General features: G+C 35.2%; 1 protein-coding gene across 1 annotated transcript; it reads right to left on the reverse strand.

Annotated features, from left to right (window-relative positions):
- Positions 1-2,907: 2,907 nt before the first annotated feature.
- On the reverse strand, positions 2,908-6,032 carry LOC125472256 (ACT domain-containing protein ACR10-like). The gene is given in 7 exon segments (XM_048573465.1): positions 2,908-3,500; positions 3,847-4,131; positions 4,230-4,566; positions 4,812-4,917; positions 5,261-5,332; positions 5,335-5,478; positions 5,825-6,032. Coding segments are annotated over 7 exon segments (1,236 nt in total). The 5' UTR covers positions 5,979-6,032; the 3' UTR covers positions 2,908-3,362.
- Positions 6,033-27,662: the final 21,630 nt, after the last annotated feature.

Consider the following 27,662-nt stretch of genomic DNA (forward strand, 5'->3'; position numbering starts at 1 on the left):
TTCGAAACCGCAATAAGACAGCATGCATAATTTGCAAGGACCAATGGTACCAGATTTGATGCTGCAACTTAAGAGTAAAAAGAGTTAGAAATTGCAATCAGCATAGAAAGGGACATGGAGAGAAAGACATCAACGGTGTTGCACGAGAGAATCTACCTTTCATCACGCAACGAAAAGACCAATAGTATTGTAAGAGAGAACTTGACTTGTAACTAGTTATACAAAAACAAAAGAGTATACAACCGAAAATAGCCAAGAATATCTTTGTGTTGTAGGGTTTTTGAAACCTAAAATCTCCTATAGTTATCACTCCCTAAGGGGACGTTTGTTTGCCCTCACTAACATTCACTGGCTTGGACTAGCTTAAATATTAGTGAAACCTCTGTTTGTTACCCTTGCGAAATTAAGTTTAACGAGACTAGGGAGGACTAGCCTCGCCTAAAGACCTCACTAATTGGTCTTAGCGAGAGCCCCCAATAAGCATGGGACTAGCTAAGACCGCTTCGTCCTGCTCCTCTCCACCTCGCTTCCTCTCCCTGCTTTCTGCTGTTGTCCTCTCTCTCTCTCATCGCCCCTTACTCAGAATCGTGCTTGAACCTCAATCGAAGAACCACGAGCTCTGTCGTCCGATTCACCAATCAGACCAAGCTCATTGATGTCGCCCTCCATTTGGACTTCGTCCTCCTCGACCTCAATTTTCAACAGCACAAGCTTCATCTTCGACGACCTCGTCATCTCTGAAGTCGCTTGTTCGTTTAGATTTTCCAATTCGAATTCTGGGTTCCCTACACACGAAGTGCTTCCCCCCCCCCCCCCCCCTTTTTCTTTTTTCTTCAAAAAAAATATCACTATTTTTAATGTTGGAATTGCATTTCTTGAATGCCTAATTGTGAATCTTGAAGTTTAAATCGGGTTTCGAACAGTATGGGAAGTGAGAAAATAGCCAAAAGATTGTCTTTGGGTGGCATAATGAGGAAGAAGCTATCCGACATCATCAATTTGCAGGCTGCGAAAACGATGAGCGAGGAGGACGGATTTGCTTAGTGGGTATAATCTCACTTGGGTCCTCTTCCAATTCTTTTTCCAATTTCCAATTTTTTTTTGCCACAATTTCTTAGTGGGTTTTGTTTGTGTTTATGAATTCTAAACCAGTAAAGATTGTTGAACTGGGAATTTTGAAATTTAGCATTTCAATGCATATGTTAGTTAATTTCAGGAAATTTTGGTTGGTTTATGCCACTTTGATTTTGGATTTCCAAATGGGATGTTGAAAATTTTGATGTTGGTTGAAATTGAAGTTGAAGCAAATAATATGAATTTTTTACTATATATTATGGGTTTGTTTTGATTATCCTGCTTTTAGTCCGACACTTCACGAAACGTTTTACTAAGTTAGTCTAACTTATTTTAGTTTAAGACAACCCAGTTTGATCTCTGAAGTTAATCCAGTTTAAGTTAATCTGATGAAATAAACGTATCGTAAAAGTAATAGTGCAACCATGGCCACCATTGGAGGTAAAAAGGCAGTCGCAATGTTCATGACAGAGACCCAATGTGTTTTGTTCCTTTATTAACACATCAAGAAAGGACAATGATTATCTGTACGGCTAATATTTGTAGCAAAGAAAATTACATATTTGATGATTGAAATTTGAAAGTCACTCTCAATCAGTACACATGATTTGAAGAACATGTACAAAATATGTTTCTGTAACCGAACACAATATGCCGACAATAAAAGAGAAATTCTTGAGTATCCTATGCATCAAAATTTTAACTGTTAAATTTTGGTCATTGAATTTTAAGTAAAAATTGAACATTTAAAACTTTCGAATGTAAGATATCCTAATATCAGACCCTTTATCTAAAGGAATCTCATTTTTGAGTAAAAATATGGACTAGCTATAAGGTTCACTCCACGTCGAATTTCAACGATTCAAACAGTCTATTTTGCAAGTTTCGATTCATAGATCATTCTTACAAAAGTTCAATTCATCGAAACTATTTGCCTATTTAATTATCACGATTAAATTTCATTATTTTTTATAAAATAAAGTGTTCGTCAATTTTTTAAACTCAATTAGATGTTTCAAATATTTTCAATTTGGCCAATATTTTGCAAGGAGAATCTATAGTGTGCAACTTGAATACTAGATTGTTCGGATCGTTAAATTTCGATGTAGTTGGATCCTACAACTAATCTCTATTCAAAAATAAATAAAGATCCCTTCTTTTAAAGGTCTTCGTCCTAATACTGCAATACATACTAGAAAATCCTCTTTAATGCAAGCTGATTTTTTTATACAGCAGGGTTAAAAACACTGTCAGATCTGCATTAGTAGGATAGGTACAACCAAGAACACTGATTCAACACCTTTTGAATAAAGATAGAATCTTTTTTTCTCTTTTTTTTTCTTTTTAAAAAAAAAATTAATAAAGAATCTGGATCCAACTATGGGAGCATCAAAAGAATCTCTACTGAATTTCTTCTTGTCTATCATTTTTTTCCTGCTAATTTTAATTAAGTGGTAGAAATAAAATACTGTCAATTGCTTTGCAGGGGGGACAAGGATTCTCTGCCCTTCCATTTTCGATGTCCTCCTATGCCCTTTCGTGTCTTCCTATTTTATGTGGTCACGGTTAAATCACGTCAATATTTTATATTGTTTTTTTCATTGAAATAATAAGATAAAAATGAATAGTAATATAAAATGTTAACGTGGTTTAACCGTGATCACATAAATAGGAGGACACGGGAAGGCACCGGAAGTGAAAGGACAGACAATCCTTGTCCTTGCAGGAGCTGGTAAACAGCTCTTAATGTAAGAAATTGTAATTAAAGAAATAAGTGCGGACACTGACGCTGTTGCAACCAATTGACCTAACCACCACAGGAGACAGGGTTTCGGCAATGGAAAATAGCTATTCTTTAATTTCTAATTATAATTCAACTTCAATCTACAGAAGGCAAATACAAAAAATATATAAAGATAAGACTGCCTGGAAGTGTTGATCCAACCGACCAAACCACATCCATCCATCACAAGAACCTTATTTCTTCAACCATAATACAACATGGAAGAGATAGCACCACATCTGTTATCTACCTATTTACAATAATATGCAGGTGCCATGATGAGAGCTCTACTCTCCTTCTCCGTCTTCCAAGTTCCGACTACTGAATTCTTCGAGTTCTTACTGTACAGAGTTTGTACGCAGAGGCTGTAATATACGATATGCCACCTGCTTGGGCATTAAACTGCACATTTCCCATCTATTATACTTAGGGATGTGATGACTGAGTGAATTGTGCTGTACAGAAATGCGCAGGCATTCAAGAAATATAGCATTTGCATTTGTTATCACTCCCAACCCATCAGCATCTTCCAAACTTGTCCCTCAATCGTGCTCCTTGGAACTGACAAGCCGTCTCCTTCGTCAATCAAGACTCTATAAACTTCCCATTCCCTACCTCCAATCAGATGCCGTCCAATCTTAGCCTGGAAAAGCAATAAAAAAATTGTACTTAGCCCGATAGAGAAAGGTAAACAAAGAAATGAGTGATCATAACAGAGAATGTCTTCGAATTCTTGGCCGAAAACAATGACCTAAAGATAAAACTATGAAGCCTGTCTAGTAAGAGAGCAATAACCCTTAGCACCGTTAGCATATGCATGAAGAAAACCAAATCGTAAATTGTACAGAAGCTATATTTTTCTGTCACAATCAATTGTTTCAGGAGCTGGGACATCATCCTCTTTAGTCCAGCTTGTGCCAAGTTTGGAGTATACAAGGGAAAGTCGAATTATTTTGTAAACATTGAACAAAGTGAAGATGAGTAAGTACCGAAAAGACACCAATGTCCAACATCTTCAAAGCAAGGGTGATATCATAAAAAACAAGAGGCCGGCCCTTGCCAGATAATTCCACAGGGTTTGCAACCAGGAACTCTGTGTCCGGACCTCGGTTAACAATAGCTACTCTGAGAGGACGAATTAGTTCCAGCTGCAAACGGGATGTCAATGCATTCTGCTTGCTAGGGTCAACTATCTTCTTTCCATCAGCTTGCATGATGAACAAGTCTATCTCACAGTGTTTTTTTTGTTTGATAGAAAAGCGCCCATAAGAGATCTGGTTTATCGCAGCATTTAAGTATCAATATCACAGAATTAGATAGTGTAATCCCTTCTCAGTATTTATTTGATGCAAATATTACGTTAGTTATGTACCTGAATATTGTAATCCTTTAGTGTTCTCATTATATCATAAAGAAGACCTTTGTGGTCTATGCAAATGATTTGGACCAGCGTGTGACTAGGACTGAGCGTGTTGTCCATGGTCACAGAAACACTTTTGGAAGTGAGTGATCCACTTCGGAGTTCTTTGGGCATTTCCAAATCAAACATGTCTTCTGTAATTGCAGTGGGAAGAAATGAAGATGCCTGCGAACATGCAGTAATCTCAGGGCCAACCATTTCAATTTCACAACTTATCATGGCGTTTCCCGTGACTTCTTTTAAGTAGTCATATACCTCCTCCTTTCTCTTATTTGTATGCATAAGTTCCCTGGTAAGGTCACAGTTTCAGAGATTAAATCACTTATGAACACGAATAAGTTGAATGAGCAGATTGCACTATGTAAAGATTCCTACCAGATCAACATAAGATGATTCGGATCCAATCTGAGTGCTCAAAGTTCAAACCAATGGAATCTTTGAGTCATTCAACATTTTCTATTCCGCGTGTAGGATATGCCTATTAAACTTGTTAAATTGCGTATAATTCCATAGAACAAATGAAGAAATAAGAACCTGGTGTCTGTGATGAAAAACAGGTCCATCACTTTCTCATCTGGAGTTGTGGATACCTTAACTTTCTTTATTGTCAGCTCAAGTTCACAGAGGACACCCGTCACATCTGCACAAAAAATTAAAAGTATGTAAACCACCGATTTATAACAAATATAGTCCTGTGCCTCATGGAATGGTTAACCCACAAATTTCAACTTGGCTCCTAAATGTGGCTACTTTGAGATTGTTAGTTCACATTTTGTCCCTATGAATTCTCAACAATCAAACAAAACTCAAATGGAAGTTCTCAGAAATTTTAACGGCATACCCTAAAGCCTTCCAACATGATGATGTTTTAAAAGATTAGCAATAAATGAAGAACAAAATTCTTCATTCAACCCCAATTTCTAAGACAGTTTAAGACACATGCAAATATAGAAACAGGAATCGAATGCCGAACAGAAAATTACCATGTAAAAGTCCTCGTCGATCGTAGCAACAGAACTTGAGAAGGAACACATCAGGAGGCTTTGGGGGCTGCAATCGGAGCGGTAGAACGAAATCCCAGAAGCTGAAGAACAAGAAGGGCAGGTCCCCACTAGCCTCTTCTTCAACAAAGCCCACCTTGTTTCTGGACTCCCAATCACCCAAAACACTAAGTAGCACCATTTCCCATCCGTTGATACATCTTCATAGCACAAAACAGAAAGGGGAATTAGACAAACACTTTCAAGTTCAAGCCACCCGTTTCTTTTCTTTTTTGCTTCACAGAATTTGATCAACACACCCGTAACTATTTTCACAAATTCAGAGGTAAATCTCATTAACCCATGTCTGGTTTAGCAAAATAGAACATACCCATCAAATTGTTTTGAGAAAATAGTAATACAAAAATGAAAGAGAGCCTCATCAATCCCTTGTTTGGTTGCTGAGAAAACATATTGAACCTTCACAATATTTCTTTTTTTCAATTCTAACAAGCACGCAAGAACAAGAAAAACCACAAGTGATGAAATCCCATCAGAGTTAATTACCTCCTCGGACAATGCTAAGACCAAAGAAGAGAATGATGCGACACAAGTCACAACCCAAGCCAGTCTTGTCCGGACAATTGATTGTAATTACACTTGGGTCCCCTTCTTTCTCCGCCCGCGTGATGATCACCACATCATCCTGCAGAATTCCCATCTCTTCTTCTTCCTCCTTCAGTTCTTGAATTTGAAACTTTGAATAAGGAATACAGCTGTTGGTTTTTGGAGCGATGTTCTTTACTTCCGCGAGACTTGTTGAGAAGACGGATAAAAGCAGATGAACACAGAGAGAGAGAGAGAGAGAGACAGAGGAGAGAGAGCGTTGAGGGGTGGGGGTTCCTTCTCCTTCCTCTCACTTCTCACCTTCGGCTTCACTTGTTCTCCTTGTTGTCGTTGCTTTCTTGTCACTGTATTTTAATCTTTACATCTCATGTTTTTCTAGGTCTTGTGTATATCGGGCACGAGATTATGCTCGTTCAATCATGACGGGTTGACGGTTTGGCGGGTTTGAAGCTCCAACCGTTTATATGGGTCTATGCATTTTGGTTCCAAAATTTAGTTAGAGAGCTATTATTTTGCAAAATTAAAACAAAAATGTTACTTCTACTGCATATTTATATAATTTCTCTAATAGAAATAAGACCTACTGTTTTGACGGACCCTACTTCTCTATTAAAAAGAAGATACAAATGATAGTACAAATGAGTGGTAAGTGAACTTTTTTAGACAAGAAGGTTGCAGATGACTTGTAGGTGGCTTTTTCTGAAGTGTCAGTAACAGGCACTTATTCAATTTTGTAGTTTTGTGGTTTGTTGTTTTTGTCCTGCTTTTTGTTAAAAGGATAAAATGAAAAAAAAAATGAGAAAAGTGATCAACAGGGACTAAAATGCTGCACTTAATAGGGTTTGTAGAATTTAATAACTAAAATCATGGATCAAAATGCAAATCGGAGTATAATTCAAGAACTGGTGCTATAGTTCGGCATTTACCCTATATGCACTTCTAAAATTAACAACAAATTTCATCTTTGACCTTAATAATTTTAGTGAAGCATAAGCTCATATTTATCCACATTAATTTCTTCAATTCTACATCTACTTCAATGTTCTAAACTATGATATTTTTTTTTTCTTCAAACGATAAAATCTATATTTAGAATGATCAAGAAGGGGCGGTAGCATAAGGGTTGGTTTGGATTGCTTAAATTTTTCAAAAGAAGATTTTTAAAAATTTTGGGGCTTTGATTGTGTTTGGTAAAAGAAAAAGGTGATTTTTTTTTTTTTCAAAATCATGGGTTCAAAACAGTATAAAATAGAAGTAGCTCTATTCATGTTTATAAAAAAAAAAAAAAAAACGCATTTTTCATTAATGACAGGTAAATAGTGCCAATTAATGAAACTTGCATATTGACAATTCTACTTGTGACATCCCACATCGCCCAGGGGAGTGATCCTTAAATGTATATTCTCATCCCTACCTAGCACAAGGCTTTTTGGGAGCTCACTGGCTTCGGGTTCCGTAGGAACTCCGAAGTTAAGTGAGAAGGGGGCTAGAGCAATCTCATGATGGGTGACCCACTGGGAAGTTGCTTGTGAGTTCCCAAAAATAAAACCGTGAGGGAATGGTAAGCCCAAAATGGACACTGTCGTGCTACGATGGTGGAGTGGGCCTAGGAAGTGATCCGCCTTGGGCCGAGATGTGACAATTTGGTATCATAGCCTAACCTTGGCCGTGGTGTGACAACGAGGACGTCGTGCCCTTAAGGGGGTAGATTGTGACATCCCACATCGCCCAGGGGAATGATCCTTAAATGTATATTTCATCCTTACCTAGCACGAGGCCTTTTGGGAGCTCACTGGTTTTGGGTTCCGCAGGAACTCCGAAGTTAAGCAAGAAGGGGGCTAGAGCAATCCCATGATAGGTGACCCACTGGGAAGTTGCTCGTGAGTTCCCAAAAACAAAACCGTGAGAGAATGGTAGGCCTAAAGCGGACAATATCGTGCTACGGTGGTGGAGCGGGCCCGGGAAGTGATCCGTTCCGGGCCGGGATGTGACACAACCCCCCCCCCCCCCCCCCACTTTTTTTTTCCTTCTAAAAGCACTTTTAGCTCTATAGTTTACCAAACATTACTTACTTTTTTCATAGTTGTTTATTCTCATAGCACAGTAGAAGCAGTTTAAAAAAAAAACACAACAATCCCAAGTTAGCCCTAAGTATTTTTGGTAAAAGAAATAAGGAGAGAAGGTTAACAATCATATTCTTTCTTGATAAATATGACGTTTTGATTGTGTTGTACAGCTTAATTCATCACTTCGTTGTTAGATATTTCTCTTGACAATATCAGAAGATGCATCTTAATTAAGTTGATGGTATCGTGCCACATGATTTACCAACTAACTTTAATTTAAGGATCTAGTAGTATTTTGTTTTGCAAAGATATTTCAAACTTGAACCACTCTTATATTATTAATGAATAGAGAAAATTAGAGCAATAATCTCTGAATTTTAGTCTAATTAGAGTTTTAGTTTCTAAACTAAAAATTAGTGATTATTAGTCCATGAACTTATAATGTGGAACAATAGTCCTTTTGACCAATTCCGTAAAAACTTCCATTCATTTTTTGTCCTTAAGAAACCTTTATTGTTTTTTAAGGGATAAAAAATAAATTGAGGGGTGTGATATCCACACACCACTTTTTACTTCTCACACATCCTTCTAATTTTCGGTTGTTGGATCGAGTGAATTGAAGAAGATTAGAGGGCAGAAATTAACAAAAGGGTGTGTGAGAAGTAAAAAAGAGTGCGTGGATAGCACATCCCTAAATGAAGTTCTATTGGAGTTAACCAAAATGATCATTGCTCTACATTATGACAAGTTTAAGGACCAAAACTCACGAATATTTTAGTTCAAAAATCATTACTCTAGTTATCTCTAACATATAGTTAGTTTAACTTTGACAATGTTTCAACTAGTAAATAATTTAGTTCAAAAATCATCATCCATAAAATTTGAACTTTTCTAACTTCAACCTAAAGAGTTCAATTCGCATGTAAAAATATGTATTATTTTAAATAAAAATAAACTGGTGAGTTCAATTGTTAATAAAAGATATTAGGCTCAAACATCAAGAATAACAAATTCGCAACTAATTTATGTCCCTATCCTTTAGTGTGAATAGTATATTATACAAATATCATCGTTTCATAGTGCCAATTACAATATATCTCTTCCTAAAATTAATACAGCTTGTGTTTTGTTTAACCTTTAAGTAAGCATTAGTGTGCTTAGTCGTTTAACTTATAAAATACTTTTGGTCCCCATGTTCCAACATTTTTCCAACTGAGTTCCACTTCCACCCCCAAGGGATGAGGAATTCGTCTATTTCTTCTTCTTCTTTTTTCCAAGTTGGCGTCCTTTACACCCTAAATTAAGAAAATATTTATACAATTAATTTTTTTTATTGACAAATTTATAAAATTAAAATTGGAAATGCATAATTTGGTCCCGATTCTTCTTATCCGAAATGTAAGCAACCAACAGCCGTGTGACGTGGCATCGACACGGTTCAATATCATTGGACCTTGTTAAAATGATCGGCAGTTGGCAGCCACCTCAAAACTCCCCATTATCTCATTTGTGGGTCTAATTATTTAGATTAGTAATTAAATATTTGGAACACACAACAATATATTATATATTGCATCACATCTAGCAATAACCATTAAATAAATTTATCAGCAGCAAAATATTTTACCTTCAATTGACTCATCATCAGAACCACGTAAAAAATTGAAGACTCGATTAGAGATAGTTTGCTATCATTTTTTTTTTCTGTTGTATGTCTATGTGACGGTTTTGACATCTCCTTTAAATATACTATTAACCAAAATAGTTTATGAGATTGACAGAATTTATCACTTTGGAGGAAATTTTTAATATGTTAGGAGCATGGCTAAGTACACTAATTGTCATAATACAAGTAGTTGGATACTTGAAAATAAAATATTTCCACCACTTATATTATGAAACTTGGTGGTTCATGTCGTGTTTTCGGTACCCCTTACTTTGATCCTGATAATAAAAATCGATAAAAATAGTCATTTAGTTTGTTCATTATAAATTATTTTAATCATTCCATAAAAAATATATCAACATCTAATTAATAAAGTTGGTAACTCCAAAAATAGAAAAAAAATCATTAAGTTAAAAATGTAAGGCGAATTGAAGTATTGCTATAAATTAACATTAGTTATGCAGGGTCAGAAACTCTATGACATAGATCCTCTCGGATCCATTGGTCTTAATCTACCAAGTCATATCATCCGAACTATTAAAATTTGATCCAACGGATAAAGTTATTATAACTTTTAGAATAAATCCCTATTTATAACAGTTGAATTAAATTTCAATGATCCGGATAATGTGATTTGGTGTACTACGACCAATGGATCCGTAGAAAATCCATGTCCCTAATATGATGGAATATCTGAATTCAGCAATCAATCACTCAATATTATGGTCACATCACATGCCTTGACAATTGTGATTAGAATTAGAAAGAGGATTTGGAGCGATCCGAATTCAAATGGTAGAGATCATTAAGATTCTCATATCTTAATCGTTTATTGTATATTGTGTGGTAAAAAATGATTTTAAATTTTTTATACAAAATTAAACACAAATAATATCTAATAAAAATTAGTAATATTATATACGATAAATGATTGAATTATAAGAATCTTGAAGATTCTCACAAAGATAATCTAGAGAGAATCCAAAAGACCTCTTAAAGGATATGCTAATTATTTAATTAGAGAAAATATTATTACATTGCATATGCGCCACGTTCTAGTAATTTAACCAAGTTCTTTAAGTACAAATAATATATATTTTTTCTAATAAAGTGAAGGCTTTTAATACCTTCAAACAAAAAGTGAACTTCACGTAGAAATTGGCGCTGCTAGATCCACTCATTGTTCTATTTTTAGCCACATTTTAATTTCAATTAGTCATAGAGGGTTAAAAATTGAAATAATCAGCCCACTGTTGTTCTAAAATAACCTCCTGTCAGTCTCGTTCTCATGTACCATTGAGTGCGCGATAATTTTTATTTTTATTTTTTTTTATTTTTTTATTTATCAAAAGTCGTTTGATTTAATATTATTGTATTTGACCTCTTTGGGCCTTCGCATTCTTAAAGAGGGATGAGGAATCTTTTCGGATTCTTTTTGTGAAAATTTTAAGAATCAATTCATCTTAGTCATTTATTGTACATCGTATGACCAATTTCGTTAGATATTGTTTGTGTTCAATTTTAAATAAAAAATTCAAAATGATTTATGGTCGTAGGATGACTGATGGACGAATATGATGAATTGATCTCCAGAATTATCACAAAGAGGATCCATATAGGATCCGATTCCCTTAGAGAGTTCCTATCATACTTTTCTTGAACAATACTTAGCTCTACAAAAATGGATTTGGATCCGATTCCCTTAGAGAGTTCCTATCATACTTTTCTAAGCAAGGGAGACGGATCCTCCTAACCCAAACACATGAGCCGTTGGATTTTGATCCAACGGCTACAAATAAGGGACCCTTTAAGAGTTATAATAATTGTAGTTGTTGGATCAAAATCCAACCGTCCGTGTATTTGGGTCAGGATGCTCCGTCTCCTTTGCTCATGAGAGGATCCAAATCCTACAAAAATTGTGAAGTTGCTCTTCAAAATATTTTGTGGCTGTTTTATGAAATTTTGTGTTTATAATTGAAAATGTTCATATAATGAGTAGTATGTAAAGATTGTATTTGTGAAAACTTAATAAAATACGATATCATTTGATCACCGATTGTATAAAAAATATGATTAAAACTAAAGAACTATTACAAATTATTTATCTATCTGCTACTATTAATTAACTAAACAACTTTAATTTTTTACAGACATCTTTAAAAAAATTAAAGTTACAATATAAACAATTTCATTCATAATACAAAGTTCTGTATCGGCCACGAAATTTATTGAGAAAAAAAATTCTTTAGAAGTTGTGGAGCCAAGTATGGGTTATTTTCCTCTAATATAAGAACATGTAAAATAGTATTGTTACATATGAAAGGAAAAGCGTGATGTCAGGTGCACCATGTCATCAATCTTGGTTGATAATAATAATTTGGGTGTTAATATAAACGGTTGGCCAAGATGGACTCGAATCTTTGCTAAAGTTAATGCGCATTGAAAATACTAGAAGAGCATTGCCAGGAAGATTCCAGTGAAGAAGTTGCAAATTAATAGTTAAAATGATTCGATCCGTTCAATTCAATAAAGGAAAAAAATTAAATTTACATATAATATATTGTTACATAAATATTTCTTTAAAACATAAAATCATATTTGTCATTAAGTACTAAACAACGGTAGAGCTATTAACAGGGCTAAGATGGCTCTAGCATATGAAGAGTTTTAGACCTGGTTTGGTACTGAGGTGATTCTGAAAAAAAACTGTTACCAAAAAAAGCTGGGAGCTGTTTTTGTATTTGGTAAACACTCAGCTTTAGCTTTTTTTTTCACAGTTTTGGATGAAAAAAAGCCAAAAACAAGAAGCTACAAAACCTAGCTTTGAAAAACCGGTTATTTTTCACATCTGTTTTACATAAAATTTTACCAAACACTCTAATACTGTTTTTTTTTTTCAAAAGCACTTTTACAAAAAAATTTACCAAACACTGTGTTGTTTATTTCACAGCTGCTTATTCTCATAGCACAGCAGAAGCAGGTTTTTTTCAAAGCATGACAATACCAAATCAGCCCTTAGTGCCTTAAGCTTAAAAATACTAATTGTTTGAACTATTTTTTTATTTTTAATTGTTATAGCCCATCCAATATGTACACACACAAGTCTGTTAAAGAATAAAATATAATTATTAGCATTATTTTAATCAATTCAAAATCTATATGATTTCTAGATTCTAGAAATAATAATCAACTTTTAATATTTTAATATTTTATTCTATTCAAAACCATACGATTTTAGATTTTGTAGGAGTAAGTAATTATTAGTTTTTATTATTTTATTGTTTTATTCATTTGAACAACTTGCACGTTTCCTAGCACGCTTTTCGGCTGTTTCGAAGGTACAGTAGCCTATGAAGTCTGCACGCGTGAAAGTCTACTGACTCTCTCATCAATTGTAAAGTTTTTTTACCGCTTTATTCTTAATTCTTGATCTTGTTTATTTGTTTATTGTTTAAATTTTAAAACTTCGTACTCGAAATTTGTCAGATATAGTTTATCATATACAATTGTGTTATTATTGTTCAATTTGTTAGGTCCAACAGTTTGGCTAATGAAGAGGTTTAGAACCATCAATTCATTTTTTAGAAAGAGAGAACGATAATAAATTAGAGAGTGATGATACACCTTCTGCATCTATTGAAGAGGTCCTAAGGCCTCATTTGGTAGCTCAAATAAGGGGCCGGATAAGATTAACAATCGGATCTAGGTGTTTGGTGCTCTCCTGTATTAAATAGCCATCAGATTATTTAACCTGTTTCACTTATTTTGTACAGTGTATACCCGCTTAATAACACTGTCCAAAATGGTTGTATTATTAGTCGGGTCGCTTTCACTTTCCTTCTCTTGCAAACTCTTCTGCATTACAGAATTCATTTGCTGTTCTTCTTGTTTGTTCTCCGACCCAACAACAATTCTCTATCTTTTTTACTGGCAAATTAAACCTAGCCCATGACGTCCTGTCGACCAACACACCAGAAAAGATCTTGAAATCCCTTGAATGCGTGTGGCCACAATCGCACCGCTCAGCAGCCACGCCATCTTCGTTTTCACACCCATAACGATGGATCGATAATTGAGAGATTTCATCTGGATTTTGGGATTAGTTGATGATTAAATTTTTGGGGCTATTAGATCCAGGTCCAAAAATATAGATGATTTTTAAGAGTGAGACCAATTACCTAATTATATGTATTTATTTTTTTAATGCTCATTTTATTTCTAAAAATATTAAAAATTAATTAAAATATTCTAATATTATGCATTTTCAATCCCAAAAAATATAATTAATATCATATAACAAAAAAAATAATATATTGACATAAATCTATCTGCAAATCATTCTACTCTAACTCAAGTAACAAATATATGAATGTATATCATACCTATAAGTAAGATATGAAACCTAACTAAAAGGTAAGAAAAAACATAATATATCTACAAGCAAGACACATGAATCTTACTTGATTATAAAAAAGAATATATCATATAGGTAGATAAATATAATTAACCTGTGACATAGATTGATTATATAAAAAAAAAAATCTATAAATGGGGTTTAAAACAGGATAAAGAACAAGAAAGAACAATAATAATAATAATAATAATAATCAAAGAGCTAATTAGGAAGAAATTTGATTTTTATAATAAATCTTATCATTAAAGAGATAATTATTGATAATAAAATAATAAGATTTAAGGAATTGGACTTATTTTAATAAATTGGACTATTCCTACTATTGGCTCAAAAAATTGGACCTATATCAAGTTTCCCCTATGAATGGTGGTGATGATGGTGGTTATAGTACACATCATGCTTAATCTTGGTGGACATGTGAATGAATGAAGAAACTGCTATGCATACATCCTGCCATGAGATTTCTTTGGTTCTTTGAAGTTTTCTTATGCTTAATGGATTCTTATTCGCTAATCTAAGTTGAACATCACAACTAGGTTGCAGATTAGGAGTATTTGATCACAATCACACATCAAATGGATGATCATAAATGAGTAAAACGAACCTTAATTGTAGATTGGAGAGTTGAATGTGTTTTGACTTAATTTTCATGGAATTGACTTGTAATGGTGAAATCGGTATCCCTAGTTCCATTTATGATGTGGTAGAAACTAACACATAAATTAAACCCTATAAATTATACAATTGTAGTATGAGTAAATAGGGATCGTTCTATTCCGAGGATTAGAAGGGATGCTAATCAACATACATTAAACTTGTAAGAAAACTAAGTTAAACTAACATCTAAACAACGACTGGGGGGTTTTGGACGAATTTAATGAGAGCAAAAGTAAATGGCAGCAAGTAAATTAAGTTGTGAATGAAATATGGATGAGAAGATAGCTAAATGATTCTTCTCCACACATGAAACATATGTATACGAATCGATTTCCTGTTATTCTTCCTATAAACCATGAATGACAACGACCCAAATTAATTGTGAACACCACTAATCAACTCTCATATTTTCCTAAGTTCATTGAATTGGACTTAGCGACACAACCAAATTATTCTTCTCAAGTTCCCTAACTATGAAAAGCATGATAGAGATACATCTTAAAGATCATTAAGTTCTGTGAAAATCATAAGCATTGACAAGACATTCGTAACTATGAAAAGCATGATACTCCTGCCAAGAATTTACTTAACTCAATCATGACTGGTGACTTTTACTACTTACAAATATAAGTTCATAACGATTAGGTGAAATTCCCTTCTATTCTAGCATCAAATCCCTGCATGCAAACTAAGTGTGCACCCTTAATAAACATACAAGAATAAGTTCTCTATAAAGCAGATAAGTAAATCACATTCATGTCTTATGAAACAATAACTGGATGTAATCAATTTATATAAAACATATGATCATGGCTTCAAATTCACCTCTAGCTAAAAAGAAATTTAGTTACACATGTTCATCATAACTGAAAAACAATCTAAATTAAACATTGAAAATTAAAATAAAGAGAGAAAGAACCCAGAAAACTCCAGCGACTTCAATGAATGATTGCAGGTTGCGGCACACTTCCCTTCTCTTATTTGCGGCAATAATGTGTATATATAGGGTAAAGGCACAACTGAATCCCAGGAGAAAAAGGATTAGGTTGTTTGAATTATTTTAGGACTCCTAGAATCAGATAGGAAGTGTTAGAATGTGATAAGGATTCCTCCTTGCAGCTAGAGATAAGATAAAATAGGATAAAGTTTGGATAAGATAAGATAAGATAAGGTTGGATAAGATAAGATAAGATGGGTTCCTCTCCAACTAGGATTCCTTTTTCTTGTGTAATTCCTTGTCTTCCAAGCCTCAACTTTAATTTCTCCAGATTTTAGCACATGTCTAACACCATTTAAACACCAAAAACGTCCAGCCCATAAGCTCTCCACGCCTGCTATCCAATCCAAATCCAAAACTGCTCCAAATTGCTCCATTTAGCTATTTATTATCATCTTTACCGACTAGACCTACAATAATACGAAAATAACATAAACTACCTAAAATAAATGGAAATTAACGAAGTAAATACAAAAAAATATGATAACAAAGTTGCATAAATATGCTCCTATCAAATTTCCCCACACTTAGCTTTTGCTAGTCCCCGAGTAAAACAAAGAAAACAAAACAAAACCTAACCCTTCCAACAATTGCCTTAGGGATTTCCAATGAAACATGACATGTTAAAAATCACTACTCACATAGATTTTAGCCATCCTTACTCTTGAGCTTATACTTAACCGTAGTAACCACTCATTAGCTCGTATTTAATCAATTAACACCACATTTGAAAGTAGTAACATACCTTAGAGAATTCACCCAATTCCTCACCGGATATACTCTATATTTCCACACAGATTTTCTAATTACACTCCCTATACTAAGTATATGTGAGAAGATTGATGTAAACATGTAGACTAGCACTCACATATGTTATAACAAAAAAGGCACTTTCTGGAATTATTAATACAAACATGTATATGATCTCATGAACGGAATGCCACTACTTAGAAGCGAGAAACAGGGATTCCATATGCTCGTACCAATTTCAAACTCCACATATTGAATCACATAACAATCAAGATAAAAGTCTAAGGGTTGTAATGGGGCTAAGGTATTGGCTAACAAAGAAAGGTTAAGGATAAACAAAGATTCTTAAAGTGATAGTAAACAATGTAATGAAATCAACACTTAGAATTCAACTTTTGATTGCAGCACCCAACATTAAACACAAAGGGGAGATTTGTACAACTTTAGGGTCAGATTCACATTTTTGGACTCTTCTTCAACAACCAACACTTATGAACTCATTCTCACTTCTTTTCAACCTTTTTTTTTCTTTTCTCAACCTTTTTTTTTTTTTTATTTTTTTTTTGTTTCTTTTTCTTTTCTTTGAAACATACGCACTACTTCATTGGATTCAAAAGAACAAATTCTTCCCCCACACTTGTTTTTCTGCAAATCGTAGATCAAAAGGAATTCCCAACAAGTCATGCTCCACTATTCTTTAAGAACAAGGGTATGGATATTCCTATACTAGGCTAGGTAGGGATAATGCAGGCTAACAAAAAAAAATTGGCTAAATAAGGCTCAACGGGGTTAAACCTACAATACATATGCAAGAGAAAAGGTTTTTTTGGCTCTGGTGATAACTAAACACCTTCATCTTGCTATTTGTTATGCAATCAATTTTATGCTTTGAATGAAACAGGTATAAGTTCTAGTATTTGGAACTAAAATGATGAAAAAAGCATTCTAAATAGTAACCAAGCAAAGAAATAATGAGATCATGCAACGACTTTAGAAAATAAGAATATCACAGATTAATAACTCTCCAAACAAAGAATAGGCTCAAGTCCCATAGGGTTGTAGCGTTAGTTTGAGCTTCTTCCTTCAAGCATGTTACAAAAAATGATATTTTTCTCTTGTAATTACCTATGAATTAGTAAATGACAACTACAACTAAGTATTAACCAAAGAGCATATCAAACTTCCACCCATGTTTGTAACTTTCTTTAACAGTCATGCAACTAAAAACCAAATCTTCATCATTGTGTTGGAAGGTACCCTAAGACACACACACAAGCAACAAAAACAACTCTTTTTGGTGTATTTCTCAAAATTTTTCCATTTTTTTTTCTTTAAATTTTTGTTATATGACACACAATAAAACACTTTAAAACAATGAATAACAATATTAGTAGTGGTAGGTGGTGAAATTCGAAAATAAATCACGAAAAACAACCTGTTTACTCCCCCCCCCAACACTTAAACCTAACATTGTCCTCAATATTTCAAAAATAATTTAAACAAGAAAGCAATAAAAGATAACTAGCTAACAAGACAATCATGGCAAAGTAAAAATAATAAAAAGAAGAGTAAAAGAGAGCAAATCTAGTTGTAGGAGCCGGAAATTCCAATGTCTCTTTGTTTGAATACATGAGTTGCCTCCCAAGAAGTGCTTGCTTTAACGTCTTCCAGCCGAATGATACCTCCATTTAAGCTTCACTAGGACCAACAGCATGGAGGGATGCATCCTCCACGACATGCTCCTCAAAACACTCATAGTAAGGCTTTAAACGATGTCTATTCACTTTGAATTCGTGTCCCGTCCTTAAACTTTGAATTTGACTGCACCATAGGGAAAGACATTAGTAACAACAAAAGGACCAATCCATTTAGAACGCAACTTACCTAGAAACAATCGAAGGCGGGAGTTGAAAAGTAACACTTTTTGCCCTACAGAAAATGTCTTACTACGGATCATCTTATCATGGACAACCTTTGTTTTCTCCTTGTAAATATGAGCGTTCTCATAAGCCTCATTTTGAATTCCTCAAGCTCATTCAACTGTAACTTCCTATGAAGACCAGCAGCATCAATATTCATGTTGAAAGTCTTGACTGCCCAATGTGCACGATGCTGCAGCTCAACTGGAAGATGACATGGTTTCCCATAAATGATCTGAAAATGAGACATTCCAATTGGTGTTTTGTAGGCAGTACGATATGCCCACAATGCATCACTCAAACGCAAGCTCCAATCCTTTCGAGTTGGTCCAACTGTCTTTTCCAATATTTGCTTGATTTCCCAGTTAGAAACTTCGGCTTACCCACTTGTTTGGGGATGATAAGGTGTTGAAACCTTATGTGTGACATTGTACTTTTTAAGCAGCGCCTCTATGGTCCGATTACAAAAGTGAGAACCCCTATCACTTATAATTACTCGCGGCATTCCAAACCTGGCAAATATGTTAGTTTTGACAAAAATTTGCAATCACTTTGGAATCATTAGTACGGGTGGCTCTTGCTTTCACCCATTTCGAAACATAATCTACAGCAAGTAAAATATAAATGAAACCATGAGAGGAAGGAAAAAGACCCATGAAGTCAATTCCCCAAACATAAAAAATCTTAACAGAAAATATAGGAGTCTGCGACATTTGATCTCTTGAACCTATATTGCCTGTTATTTGACAACGATCATAAGTCATGCAAAAAATTCTAGCATCCTTAAATATAATAGGCAATAAAATTCATATTCTAGACCTTTAAGTGTTGTTTGCTGAGTACCAAAATGACCTCCACAAGCATAAGTGTGACAGAAAGTTAAGATTGAATTGAATTCAGAATTATGCACACACCTACGAATAATTTGATTAGGGCAATATTTCCACAAATAAGGGTCATCCCACACATAAAATTGTGCCTCTTTTTTAAGTTTATCATGTTGGTGCATGTTTATGGTGTTTGGAACTTGTTTAGTCACAATATAATTCATAATATCAGCATACCATGGCTCACTTACCTTAATGGTGAGCAGATGTTCATTTGGAAATGCCTCTGGGATAGGTAATGGGTCTTCGTCATGTACCAAACGACTCAAATGGTCAGCTACTACATTCTCGCTTCCTTTTTTTTGTCTATTATGAAAAAGAAATAAAACAATGGTACTATATCACATAAAATTATATTAGTTTTGTGAAATTGTGATTGAGATTTAGGTTTTGTGTCTGTACTGCTGACTGCTGTTGTAACTGGAATTCATAGTTCAATGGTAAGGATTTAACCTGACAAAAGTGAGATTAAATCCTAATGCTCTTAATTATAGTTTTTTATAGTGGTATAAAATTATTAAATTAATAATTTTCTTATTGTGTTTTAGGTTACCTGCGTGTATACTTGAACTAACCCATTATCTTAATAGTGCTTATCAGGTTACCCAATTCGTTATCGTGTCGACCCGAAACCTGTTAATTTTGTGTTGTTTCAGATCGGGGTTAATAGGTCATGTAAGAAATTGCCATGCCTAACCAATGGGGTTTGAACCCATGTCATCATGCAAGGGCTCAACACCTTTCCACCACTGTGATAAATAGCCACTTGCAATAAACTTTAGAATTGGTTTAATGTAAGTATTGCAGTCAAACTCAAAATTTCACCTTAGTTTTAAATTAAAAATGAACAATTTACTAACACTTCAAAAATCGGAAAAGGCAGCACTAGGGTTCTTCAAACCCAAGACCTTGACTAGCCCAGGACCACAGCTTGTGTGGTTGAGCCGAGCCAAGCAACCAACCAAGAAGAGCTAGCAGCTCTCTCTCTCTCCATGAAAACCAGAACGACGCCGTCGATGGCATCGTCCCCAAAACCTCCCTCGTCCGCAGATGAGTAATGGCACCATTGCCGACTTCCATTGAAAACCACAACCTAAAGTTGTGATTTTTGGGACAAATTCATCGCTCCGACGATATTCATTGAAATTCCGGTTAAATTTCATTAGGTTTTCAAGGATTTCGATTCGAAATCCCTATGGTTTTTCACACCCAAACGTCGAGAAATCAAAATTTCTCTGTTCAATATAGGGTTCTAGTTCGAACCCGTGCTTCCCTTGACTGATATTCACCCAGAACAGGGCCACCAGAAGTGGCAGTGCTCCGGCGACCTCACCTAACAAACGCTAGGATGTTTTGGCTCTAACCCAAGCCTACTTAGGGCTCAACTGCATTCGGACAACACACTAGCCCCTTAGGCTTTGGTGTACTTTTTTTTTTAAGCCCACTAGAGAGATATAACAATCTGGGCTCCCAAATTGCAGCACATAACTTGAAATCTAGCTCAAAACGTGACACCAGCCTGAGGACTATGGTGTCCCATACGCTGCGCCACATTGGATCATACCCTGTTATGGGTTTCTTCTTTGGATCTGATATCCCCGTTTGGGCCACCTTTTTTTTAGGCTCAATTGTTTCCTCCAGCCCGTGTGAGGAAAAAAAAAAAAAATGGGGCCTGCCTGAAGCGAGCCGTGTCCATTCTTTTTGGGGGCTAGCTTTTAGTGGCCCAATTTTTTTTCCTCTTCCTGTGGGCCTGCAGTCCCACCCCGAGACACCCCAGCCTAATTTTTGGGCCTGGATCACACGGACTAAAATTGCTTTGCCCACCCTTGGGCTTTGGCCTATATTTTTGGGCCCTGAGCTTCGATTATTTAATATTTTTAAATAATTTGGGTTTTATATTTTTTCACCCACACTTTAAATTTGGCCCGAAGTCCAAATAATTAATTCAATTATAATCGTAGACCTAAAGTTCTATTTGCATATTTTTGTGTATATAATGTGTTTGCCTACAAGAACATATGAACCTGAAGTTCATAATTATTTTGAAATCTGAAGTTTCTTATAAACATGCCTTGTTTGAAAACCTGAAGTTTTCATTTAAAATATCGCCTATGAAAGCTCGAAGTTTTTTCATGCGAATATTAACCAATACATGTCTATTATAACCTGTATGTTCTACTCCTATGTGAATGGATTGATTTTTCTCAATTACACTAACCACATCTTGTCCATTTATTTTGTGATAGGAGCATGTCGAATTTGAACAAACTTAACTTCACCACTTTGGAGGTCTCTGGAAGAAACTACTTCTAATGGGTCTAAGATGTGAAACTTTACCTCATTGCAAAGAACTTGCATCCCGCCATTGAAGAAGAGACGAACAACCCTATTGGCGAAGTTGAAAAAGCCACTGCTATGCTCTTCATCCGAAGACATATCCATGACGCTCTGCAAACTGAGTATCTTGCTGAGGAGGATCCATGTGCACTATAGGTCCCTTTGGCTGATCGTTTTGATCACCGAAATGACATATTCTTACCTGAAGCAAGACATGACTGGCAGCATTTGCGCTTCAAAGACTTAAATCTATGAATGAATATAATTCTGAAGTTTGTTGAATCCGATCACTTCTCAAGTTTTGTAACGAAACTTTGACCAAAGAGGATATCTTGGAGAAGACCTATTTGACTTTCTCTGCTTCTAATATTGTTCTACATCAACAATATGGAGCTCAGAAGTTCACTAAGTTCTCATATTTGATCTCTATTTTACTTCTCGTTGAAAAGCAGAACCAACTATTGATGAAGAATCATCAAGCTAGACCTACTTGGGCGATTGATGTGCTTGAAACACATTATAGCACAAACCAATGCCCAAAATTCCAAAAGAGGCGTTCTAGGGGCGGCCAGAAGCTACCCCGTAAGGTTAACAGAGTTAAGGCCCATCCAAAGGACGAAACAAAGCCCAGAAGTGCTCCAACCTCGCTCATAAAACCCTGAACTTCAAGAATAAAGGCAAAACACCTTAAACCATGGATGCGGATATGTGCTATTGTTGTGGTTCAAAGGACCATTGGTCCTCTATTTGCCGAGCTCCCTAGAAGGTTGTAGCTGAATATCATTATCGTTGTAAGAAGTTTGAATCACACTTCCTGCAAGTGAACGAACCGGAGACTACAAAGATGGAGGTCTTTGACTTTCAAGTGGATACCACCCCTATGGTAGATTAGAATCTTAGACATAGATTTATTTGTTAGTTGAAATAAGACATTAGGGCCGAATTCCACCAGTGGCCAAGCCCCTCTTTTGTTTTTGGTTGATTTTTGAACAATTTTCCTTTATGTTTGGATTATTTGTTGGTGATTTTGTTTTGGATATTAAGTTTTAATTAATTACCATCCTTGAATAAATGAAATTATTTTGAATTGATATTTGTTTTTAGAACTTTTGCGCATGTGATTGATTCAAATTAATTTTTCATTCTAGGTATGACTAGTGGGGAAGTTAGTTGTCTGGCAGATAGTGCAACCACGCACATAATTTTGTGTGAACGTATCTATTTCACTAACTTCATACCTAAGAATGCACCTCTAAAAACTCTCTCAGACCCATCCAACTTGATAGAAGGATACGGTAAGGCACGTATAATGTTGTTCAATGGTACAATCTTGATCATTACTGAGGCACTCTATTCTCCATGTTCCGGAAGAACGTTGTTAAGTTTCAAGGACATTAGAGATAACAATTACCACGATGAAACCCACGTAGAAAACAAAGTTGAATTTATGTGCATAACTTCTTACGAATATGGCCAGAAGCGTATTCTAGAAAAGATGGAGCGTATCCCGAGTGGTCTGTATACTACAACCATACGCCCCATAGAATGACATTATGTGGCCGGCCTTATTATCGGGACTGCGCTCGAAATTACACTTTGGCATGATCGTTTGGGACATCTTGGATGAATAGCGATGCGTCGTATCTTCAAATCATCACACGGGCATCCACTAACTCGAAGTTAGGTTCGATCCAAGGAATCGCATGTCAAACATGTTCAATGGGAAAGATTATTACTAAGCCGTCTTATAACAAGATTCGTTTGAATCCTCCCACTTTTCTACAACGGATTCAAGGGGACATTTTGATGTGGTAGAAACAAACACACAAATTAAACCCTTTTTATGTAGTTGTAGTATGTGAAAGTAGGGATTGTTCCAGGCCAGGGATTAGAAGGGATGCTAATCTACTCAAATTAGACTCAAAAACACTAAACTAGACTCTAATGACTTAAAATAAACTAGAATGACTCAAAAAAGCACAAAACAAGCAATTTGACTCAAAACAGAAACTAAGGATTACTTTGGACGAATTCTAACTTAACTTTGACTCAAAACACTGAAAGAAACAAATTAAAACAGGTTCTAACTAAGTAAACACGAAATATTAAAGGGGGGATTGGTTTTGACGAAATTAAAGTAAAAACAAACAAATTTAAAGACTCTAAACAATTTGGACGAAATTGGGTGTTTAAATGGGTGAATGGCCAGCTAGAGGGTTCATCTCCACACATGACACATATGCATACAAATCGATTTCCAGTTATTATTCCTATAAACCATGAATGACGATGCCCCAAGTTAATCATGAACTGCACAAATTAACTCTCAGATTTTCCTATTTTATTGAATTGGATGGATAACGCATCGCAACCAAATTATTCTTCAATAGTTCCCTACATGAACAACATAATAGAGATACAATCAAAGATCATTAAGCTTTGTGAAAATCATAAGCATTGACAAGACATTCGTAACTATGAACTGCATGATACTCCTGCCATGGATTTACTTAACATGATTGTGACTAGCAGCCTCCACTACTTATAAATATACGTTCATAACTATTAGGTGAAATTCCCTTATATTTTAGCATCAAATTCATGCATGCAAACTAAGTAGGCCTTCTTAATCAACATACAAGAATAAGTTATCAATCAAACAGATAAGTAAATCGCATTCATGTTTTACGAAACAATAACTGGAGGAAATCAATTCATATCACATATATATATTCATGGCTTTGAATCCACCTTTAGGTAAAATGAGTTTAGCTCTTCATGTTTGCACTTAAACAAAGATAAATAAAATTAAACATTGAAAACAAAGGATAAAATACACCTAAGAACGTTCCAACAATCCAAGCTTGAATGGCAGGGCACGGCTCTAAGAGTCTCCTCTCCTTTCTCTTTGCAACGCTGCGGCACTAGAGGGATTTGTGTGTATGATGGATGTGTGGTGCGAATTGTGGTGAGAGATGGGTCGTGAATGAAGGCTGCGGCACTATGTATTTATAAGGAAAAGGGAAGGCACGGCAAGGCTGAGAAAGAAAGGAATTAGGACTCCAAATCAACAAAGAACAAGGATACTTTCAATCAGATTCCAAGGAGGACAAGGAATGATCCTTGTGGTAGGTTTTAGAACTTCTAGAAAGGGTGGTGAGACATAGATTTAGGGATAGGGTTTTGGCTTCTAGAAACCTGATTTGTAGGTATCCTAATATCATTTGGATGTCCTCCTTGCAGCTGGAATTAAGGTAGATTAGGATAAGGTTAGGATAAGATACAATAAGATTTGGATAATGTTTAAGGTAGTTGGATAATGTTTCCTTCTTCTTAGCTGATTCCTTATCTTCCAAGTCTTGAATTAATTTCTTCAACTCTTGAGCACATTCCTAGCCTCTTTTAATCTTCAAAAATGTCCATCCACCTTGCTCAATGCATGTGCAATCCATTCAAGCCCAAAACAGCTCTAAAATGCTCCAAATTGCACTTTCTTGCCAACTTTGTCATTTGAACCTGAAAACACACGAAAATAGCTTAAAACGCTCTAATAAGTAGAAATTAGCTATGTAAATGCAAGAAAACAAGCTAATTAAGTAGCATAAATATGCTCCTATCAAATTCCCCACACTTAGCTTTTGCTAGTCCCCGAGCAAAACAAAGAAAACAAAACACAACCTAAAACTTCCAACAATTGCCTCAGGGATTTCCAATGAAACATGACATGTTAAAAATCACTACTCACATAGATTTTAGCCATTCCTACTCTCGAGCTTATACTTAATCGCAGTGACCACTCACTAGCTCGTATTTAATCAATTAAAACAACATTTTGAATATAGTAACATGCCTTAGAGAATTCCCTCAATTACTCACTGGATATACTCTCTATTTTCACACAGATTTTCTGACTACACTCCCTACACTAGGTATATGTGAGAAGATTGATGTAAACATGTAGCCTAGCACTCACATATGTATAATCAAAGAAAGCACTTTCTGGAATTATTAACATGTACATATATATGATCTCATGAATGGAATGCCACTAATTAGACGGGAGAACCAGGGATACCATATGCTCGTACCAATTTCAAACTCCACATAGTGAAACACATAACAATTAAGATAGAAGTGTAAGGGTTGTAACGGGGCTAAGGTATTGGCTAACAAAGAAAGGTTAAGGATAAACAAAAGTTCTTAAAGCAATAATAAGCAAAGTAACGAAATAAACACTTAGAATTCACTTTTGAATGCAGCAACTAACTTTAAACACAAGGGAAAGATTCTTACACACTTAGGGCGGGATTTAAACGTTTGGACCCTTTCTTCAACAACCAATACTTGTGAGTTCATTCTCACTTATTTCTCAACTCTTTTTCTTCTTTTTCTTTCTTTTCCACCTTTTTTTTTTTTTTTCGTGTGTGCCCTTTCTTTCTTTGGCACACAAAACATACATCCTCATAGATTTCTCATGAAAAACCTTCCCCCACACTTGTTTTTTTTGCAAATTGTAGATCAAAAGGAATTCCCTCTAAATCATGCTCCACTATTCTTTATGAACAGGGGTATGGATAGTCCTATTCTAGGCTAGGTAAGAATGATGTGGCTAACAAAGAAAATTAGGCTAACTAAGGCTCAAAGGGGTTAAACCTACAATACATATGCAAAGGGTAAGGCTTTTTGGCTCTGGTTTTAACTAAACAACTTCATCTTATTGTATGTTATGCAATCAATTTTATGCTTTGAATGAAATGGGCATGAGTTCTAGTAATTGGAACTATAATGATGAAAATGCATTCTAAGTAGCAACTAAGCAAAGAAATAATGAGATCATGCAACGACTTTAGAAAACAAAAACGTCACAGATTAATAACTCTCCAAACAAAGTTTATGGTCAAGTCTCTCAGGGTTGTAGTGTTTGTTTGAGTTTCTTCCTTCAAGCATGTTACAAAAAACTGATTTTTTCCTTTTGTGATTACATGTGAATTCGTAAATGATAACTACAACTAAGCATAAACCAAAGAGCATATCAAATTTTGCATCCATGTTTGTAACTTTCTTTAATAGTCATGCAATTAAAAAACAAATCCTCATCGTTGTGTTGGAAGGTACCCTAAGACACAAACAAACATAAAAAAAAAAAAAAAACGACTCTAAAAATGACTCTTTTTGGGTTTTTTCAAAACTTTTTCGATTTTGTTTTTTCAAAATTTTTGGATTTTTTATTATAGGACACATTAACACACTTCAAAACACAATAAAAACATTTAAAAATAGTGAGTAACAACTTTAGAGGTGATAGGTGATAAAATCTAACGAAATTCATGAAAAACACTTGTTTACCCCCCCACACTTAAACCAAACATTGTCCTTAATGTTTCAAACATAGACTCACATGCAAACAATCAAACACACAACTAACAAACGTGACAATTATGGCAAAGTAAAAGCAATAAAGAGTAGGGTAAAAGAAAGCAAATTTGGTTGCAGGAGCCGGAGATTCCTAGGTCTTCTTTATTTAAACGCATGGGTTGCCTCCCAAGAAGTGCTTGCTTTAATGTCTTCCAATCGGACGATACGTCCTTTTAAGCTTCATTGTAGCCCACGGCATGGAGGGGTATTCCTCCACGACCTGCTCCTTAAAATACTCATGCATTGGATCTATAAATGGAATGAGATAGTGATCCTTCCTAATTATGGTGTTTTGCTTCCTTAAGTCAACGTGAACTTTCCCACCACCTTGAATTCGATTAGGTACCTACACCAAAGAAGGTAACAACCTATTAATTGAAATGGGAATAGGAATTGGAATAGGTGGCTTACCAATATACTGCGATGTCGGTTCAAATGTAGCAGCACTATGAACAAATTCACTCTGAGTGCTTTCGGTCAGATTGGGTTTCTTGATGGCAGGGGCATGTCCCTTGTGCTTTATTCCAATTCCCTCTTCGTTGGTGGTCCGAAATGCGTCCTTCTTAATTGGTGCTGAACGGTCCTGCCCTATATTTTTAATTACATCAATGGCAAAGCAAGAATGAACATCATTAGGATTCTCAATAGATTCAGAAACTTTAAAGTGAAT

This window comes from the organism of the source record quoted next, unplaced genomic scaffold, assembly GCF_019419815.1.
Source record: "Pyrus x bretschneideri cultivar Hongxiangsu unplaced genomic scaffold, Pyrus_bretschneideri_v1 Contig68, whole genome shotgun sequence".
In the NCBI taxonomy this organism is placed as follows: Eukaryota; Viridiplantae; Streptophyta; class Magnoliopsida; order Rosales; family Rosaceae; genus Pyrus; species Pyrus x bretschneideri.